The 6763-nt window shown below is 35.3% G+C and overlaps 1 protein-coding gene across 1 annotated transcript; it reads left to right on the top strand.

Annotated features, from left to right (window-relative positions):
- The first annotated feature begins 628 nt into the window (after positions 1-628).
- Positions 629-3932, top strand: LOC101250082 (pentatricopeptide repeat-containing protein At1g71420). The gene has a single exon (XM_026029233.2). The coding sequence runs from the start codon at positions 681-683 to the stop codon at positions 2526-2528; it is 1848 nt and encodes a 615-aa protein (XP_025885018.2). The 5' UTR covers positions 629-680; the 3' UTR covers positions 2529-3932.
- Positions 3933-6763: the final 2831 nt, after the last annotated feature.

Genomic DNA, 6763 nt, shown 5'->3' with positions numbered 1-6763 from the left:
AAAGAAGAGAATGTTAAGTAAGATATATATCTATAATGCTCCTTACATATTCTTAATCTTTCTAAACTAGTCAAGTGTCAACTATATTGTATAGAATTATATTATTAATCTTTTTTTTCAAAAAAAAAAGTCTCATATGAAAAGAAAAAATTAGAGAGAACAGACGTTAATCATCTTATTAACAGAAAATTAACTCAATTATTAGTCTATTATATTAAAGTTGATTGACTAAAAAAATACTTGAATTATATTTAAATTTAAAAGGCATAATTTTAAACTGTACAGTTTAAAAAAAACAATTAAACATGCTCGAGATATCCAAAAGAAATTAACTAATCGACTTCATATGCAAGTAATGTGAAACCAAAAATTTTCTCAATCGATACTTCACTTTGTCCACCCATAATTTTATCTTTTTTTTCCACAAACTTGTTTGCTACGTTTAAGAACTTTTTAACTGTTTGTTTCATTTATCCATGTAATATTAATGATATTAGCTTGCATTTATATTCTTAGCTTTGAAATTCTTAAATTATATATAAGTAAAAGACACATGTTTTCACTCAAATTCCTTCAATAAAAAATTACATAGTATATATAATAAGGTAACTTAGTTTGTACTTGTATGAATATATATATATTTCAAATTTCTTTTTGTCACATTGTGTTGTGAAGAAACCATGCTACGTCTCAAAAGAATCACAAGCGTCGACTCCTCCTTCCTTAGATTATTCACAACTCCCGCCATTTATGAATTGAATTTCACCCTCCAAAAGCTCGAGGTTCAACCCACACACCACCACCTACAACAACTTTTGCTTTCTCATTTCTCAAATACAAATAACATTTCTTCATATTCTTCACAAACATACGCCACACTCTTCCACGCCTGTGCTCGTCTTCATCGTCTCGACGTTGGCCGAAAACTCCACCACCACTACACACTTTCCCCTCACCTAATCACACCACAACTCTACACCATCAATCATCTCCTCAATATGTATGCTAAATGCGGTGATCTAGAATATGCACACCACCTGTTCGATCAAATGCTCCACAAAAACATGGTTTCCTGGACTTGTCTTATTTCCGCCTACGCTCAATATGGAAAAACTGATCAATGTTTTCGATTATTTAACAACATGTTAACTCATTATACCCCTAATGACTTTGCTTATGCTAGTGTTCTATCTGTTTGTGGTTGTAGCTCATCATCGCGTGGTAGGCAAGTGCACGCGCTTGTAGTTAAAACTGGTTTTCATACGTGTGTTTATGTGTGTAATACTTTGATTGCAATGTACTCGAGGAACGGTGGAAGTGATGAGGCTTGGAAGGTTTTTAATGATATGGAGTTTCGGAATATTGTTTCGTGGAATACAATGATAGCCTTGTTTCAAATGTGTGGACAAGGTGATAAGGCTATGAGCTTTTTCTCTTCAATGCATCGTGATAGTTGTTTGGGGTTTGATCGAGCTACTCTTGTTAGTGTACTTTCTTCTCTATTAGGAATGGAGGAAATTGATTTTTCCTGGGGTCTTCGAAGTTGCTTTCAATTGCATAGTGTTGGTGTGAAAACAGGGCTTATACTAGATGTTGGCATTGTGACTGCTTTGGTGAAAGCTTATTCGATTCTCCAGGGAGAGGTTAGTGATTGTTACAAATTGTTTCTGGAAACAAATGGATGTCAAGATCTTATGTTGTGGACTGAAATAATTGTGGCATTTTCGGAAAGGGATCCTGAGAAAGCTATTCTCCTTTTTGGTCAGTTGCTCCGAGAGGGGTTAAGTTTAGATAGTTATGCTTTTTCTATTGCACTGAAAGCTTGTGCGGGACTCTTGACAGATAGAAATGCCTTGATAGTGCACTGTAAAGTGATTAAATCTGGTTTTGTGGATGCTCTAGTACTTGGAAATGCATTAATTCATGCATATGCAAGGTGTGGCTCAATATCTCGGGCCAGTCAGGTTTTTGAGGAGATGAGGTACAGAGATATAGTGACATGGAATTCCATGTTGAAGGCTTATGCATTGCATGGCAAAGCAAATGAAGCATTGGGACTTTACGGTAAAATGGATGTGAAACCTGATGCAGCCACTTTTGTTGCTCTGCTTTCAGCTTGCAGCCATGCTGGAATGGTGCAAGAAGGGATTCAAATTTTTGATGCTATGTTTGCAAAACACGGTATTGTTCCTCAACTCGAGCATTATGCATGTATAGTTGATATTGTTGGCCGAGCAGGTCATATTTTTCAGGCGGAGAAAATAATAAAAGAAATGCCCATGCAACCAGATTATGTGGTGTGGAGTGCATTTCTTGGAGCATGCCGCAAACATCGTGAATCTGGGCTTGCCCAAATAGCTGCATCTCAGTTGAAAGAGTTAGATCCAGAAAATTCATTAGGATATGTACTCATGTCTAATGTATACTGCTCAAACCATAGCTTCAATGAAGCAGGTCATATTAGGAAGCAAATGAGAGGGCTTGGTGTTACAAAGCAGCCTGGGTTGAGTTGGGCAGATCTTGGTTAAAGGAGTTTGATCCAGAAAAGTCACGAAGATATGTACTCATGTGAAATGTATACTGCTCAGCCCATAGCTGCGATGATACAGGTCATCTAAGAAAGCAAATGAGAGGGCTTGGTGTTACAAAGCAGCCTAGATTGAGTTGAACACATCTTGATTGAAGGAGTTTGATCCAGAAAAGTCATGAGGATATGTACTCGTGTGAAATGTATACTTCTTAGCCCATAGCTGAGATGAAACAGGTCATCTTAGGAAGCAAATGAGAGGGCTTGGTGTTAGAAAGCAGCGTGCATTGAGTTGGACAGATCTTGATTGAAGGAGTTTGATCCAGAAAAGTCATGAGATATGTGCTCATGTGAAATGTATACTGCTCAGCCCAATGAAACAGGTCATCTAAGGAAGCAAATGAGAGAGCTTGGTGTTACAAAGCAGCCTGGATTAAGCCGTTGGGGGTTTGGTGCATGAGTTTGCTTCCGGAGGCCTGCAACATCCGTACAGGAGAGATATACACTAATGTGGAGTTCTTTGTGAAAGACCGAGACATATTGGTTACAGTATCACAGCAACAATAGTATACCTAGTGTGATCCCACAAGTGAGGTCTGAGGAGGGTAGAGTGTACACAAGACCAATCCTCCGTAGTTGAAGCTGCACCGAGAACAGGGACCAACGTCTCAATGGAAGAGGTTAGATGTGGCAAATCAGCTGCCGTCCCTCAAAGAAAGGGAATCAATGAATCCAAAGCAAGGTGCGGGGAAGGTTTGGTTGAAGGCAAAATTTGGTCACGATTTTTTAAGAAAACAAAAGCAGGTTACGAAGTCTTGCTTACTCATTTCTCCATTTAAGAGAAGACCTTACTGCCACCTAGTGCGAGGTAGAGAGTTCCTGGTAGACCTTCGTCTCAAGAAAAGCATTTCCAGAAACAGGTTTGAAAGATAAAAAAGTGAAGAAGCGCCCAATGAAACTCGCGGAAAGTAGCATGACATACAAAATACAGAAATAAGGAAAATCTTGTGACCATACAAAATGCATAAAAGAGGCACACATCATGTCCGGATTGTGCACACTTGAAACGGCAAGGACTATGATAAATTCTGGTAATATTAATTCATTTCCTCTATATGGCTTTCTAGCACAGATACTATATTTTGAAAATAATTAGGCATTGTTGAATTGAGTGCAGCACCCAAGATTGAATATCCAAATGATTTCGTAGCATTCATTATCCTTGTTTCTGTATTTTGCTTACATTGGTCAATGATTTATAGTATTAGCTGGCTTATGGACCTCCAAAATAGGGTACATTTGTTTCGAAAAGATTCTGAATCGCTACATGTATTAAACTATGAACCATTTTATCCTGCCTTGTAATTGATTGTTTGATTAATTGTGAACTGATGAATATTTTCAATTTTCTCATCTTTTACAAAAGATACTAGCGTGCACGCTCTCTCTGTTTGAGTTAATTTTTCACATACAAGGGTATTGACTGCTTGGCTTATTACTTCCCTTCTTTTCAAAGGGTGATTGGTTTACATCTGTAGCTATGAAATTATGCTATAGAATAAACAGGTTATATGGTCAAAAAAAGTACCACAGAACTCAATTATATGTGTTATAGATGTCAATTAACATGGTAAAAACTACAATAAGAGTAAGAGTGAATTGTTATTTCAATGTGAATCATTACAGAAATAATCACTAATCACTGCTCTAATTGAACTGTTAAGAATAAGAATAATGTAGGTGTTCATGTGTAGTGGGGTAAACTAAAGCTCTACAAAAAGGACATGTATCTTTCCTCTGCAACCACTTGTTGATGGATTTAGCATGAAATTTATGGCCATAATGAAGTTTGGCAATTGTATATTCATCTTTCAAGCAAGCATATAGCACATGCTTCTTGTTCCTCATCGTCAGCAAATTGATCTTCCACCACCTCTTCTTCTTCGTCGTCTTTCAAAATTCTTGGGCATGTCTTCATCTGCAATCTCAATAATATCCTGTATACTCCCCTGCTTCTATAATTATAAATTCTTCTTCTTCTTCAACTTCATGAACAATATCACCAAGATTTGAATAGAAATCAACCATGACATGCATAGGATATATATACAATTATCATTTTTCATGAACAATGTGCAAGTCCACATTCTCAATAACAATTCAATATGACAACACAATGGTCCTCTCATGGAACTCATACCCAAACAATTAGTGTGCCGAAATATGACATCTGATCCCAATTAATGTGTCAGTACGTGACACCCAATCCAGTGACAACCAATCCAAATTACGTCATAACGTAGCACCTGATCTAATCAACGTGGACACAATCACGATCACCCTCGTAATGTACATCCTCACAATCATACAATCAAGTGTTGGTTCATGACATACAATAGTTTCATTCATACTTATTTACATTAGGTTTGATCGATGGTGCTTCGTTCACATACATGCATTACAATGAAGCAATTACCAACATGTACAAACATGAAATCAAACCATCAATCACCTCGAAACCAAGCTTGAATTTCCCTAAGGCACTTGAATCTTTCTTTTTCAGATTCTTTCCACTTGTTCATGGTTTAAAAAAAACAAATTAATACAAGGATCAATATCCAGGATTATAATCAAAATTATCAACCCCAGGCCAAACTCATGATCCTAAGATGCAGGTAGGGCTTTTCCCACCATCAACTTCATGCCAAAACTCTCACCAAACGATAATTAATCATGAATTTACGTTCTACGAATCGAAAAATGGATTAGAGGAGTAAAATTCTTACCTTTAACGGTAGAAGTGGTGAAGAATCTTAATGAACTAGCTCTGGGTCGTCTCTTAGATCTCAAGAACAAAATTAGGAGAAAAATAACGTTTTTGGGTTTTATTCCCAACTTAAGTCGAGTCTGGGCCGCTATGGCGGATCCCGTCCAGCCACATCGGCCGCGCCTTGGTGTCTTGTGCGGAGACAGAAGGTCGGATTTAGAGTTTCAAACCTCCATTTCACAACACACCTCAACCCATGACATTGAAAATCGAGCCGATCGCGCTAAGATCAGTTTCAGGAGTTTTACTCATCCGAATTTGATTCCGTAAAGTTATACGAGTTATTTAACGTCTTAGTTATCTACCCATGTGATCAAACTAATAACTAGATATTTCATTCATTATCAGATTTTCCTAGATCTCACATGTCTCATATTTCGTCTGCGTCTAGACTAAGTTAGGAATTTCCAAGTCACTACTCAAAAGTTTTCTGGACCACTTTCTTTCCTCATTAGCTTTTCTATATAACGATTGAAACAGGTCGTTGCAAGAATAGTATGCCGTAAAAATTGAATATTGTTAAATCATTTTCGAAATAAAAAAAACAGACGAAAATATGTTCTAAGTGGTATTCAGACTTTGAGATGTTCGAAAGGATGAATTTTTCTGATCTAGTTAGTATTTTATTATAAATAAATTACACATGATTATATTGATGTCAACTATGATTTTATGAATATTGAATTTTGTATCTTTATAAGTATCCTTTCTTTAGGGGATACACGATTGAGTTTGTTCGGATTTTTCAATTTATAAATTAAATTAAACTAATTAAATTTGAATTTTTTTCATATGTTTCAACCTTAAATTTTTTCAGGCTGGTTTTGTTTTTTCAATATCAAACCAAACTAATAAGCTTCGGATTTTTTGAATTTTCAGATTTTTTTCGATAGAATATTCATAAAAACATATAACTAACTTGTGCTTCAAATATTTCTTTAGTCCAGTCAAAATATAAGTATCTTGTTTCTCAAAAATATAACATAAATTATGAGATAAATAATGACTCTAAAATATTAATGAATTGTATAAATTAAATATTACAAATTAATAAGTCACAATGTAAGTATCCAGTAGTACAAATATAAATTGATCAATATATTCTTTTAACAAATTCAGATTTCAGTGGCACTGACAGCTCAAATCACAATCCAAACATGTTTATATCAGATAAATACAAGTCTCGTATTCTAATAGAGTATATCGATAATTTTTGTTGTGTGCGAATTTTTCATATTTATTTGAATATTATTGTACTTTATGTCTGTGAAAGGACATAGTAATATGTTAAGTCATATTTACCTTGTAAACTATTTTTAAAAATAAACTTATGCTTTAAATCATTGATATGTGTCATTATATAATAACGATTAACAATATAAGTTATTCAAATATCAATTTATTAAAGT

Source organism: Solanum lycopersicum, chromosome 2 (assembly GCF_036512215.1).
Source record: "Solanum lycopersicum chromosome 2, SLM_r2.1".
Lineage (NCBI taxonomy): Eukaryota > Viridiplantae > Streptophyta > Magnoliopsida > Solanales > Solanaceae > Solanum > Solanum lycopersicum.
The sequence above is the reverse complement of the archived record's forward strand: the minus strand, read 5'-3'. Positions and strand labels throughout refer to the sequence as shown.

Bases quoted from the DNA above. Each gene is read 5' to 3' on its own strand.
- LOC101250082 (XM_026029233.2), top strand. From the start codon at position 681: ATGCTACGTCTCAAAAGAATCACAAGCGTCGACTCCTCCTTCCTTAGA.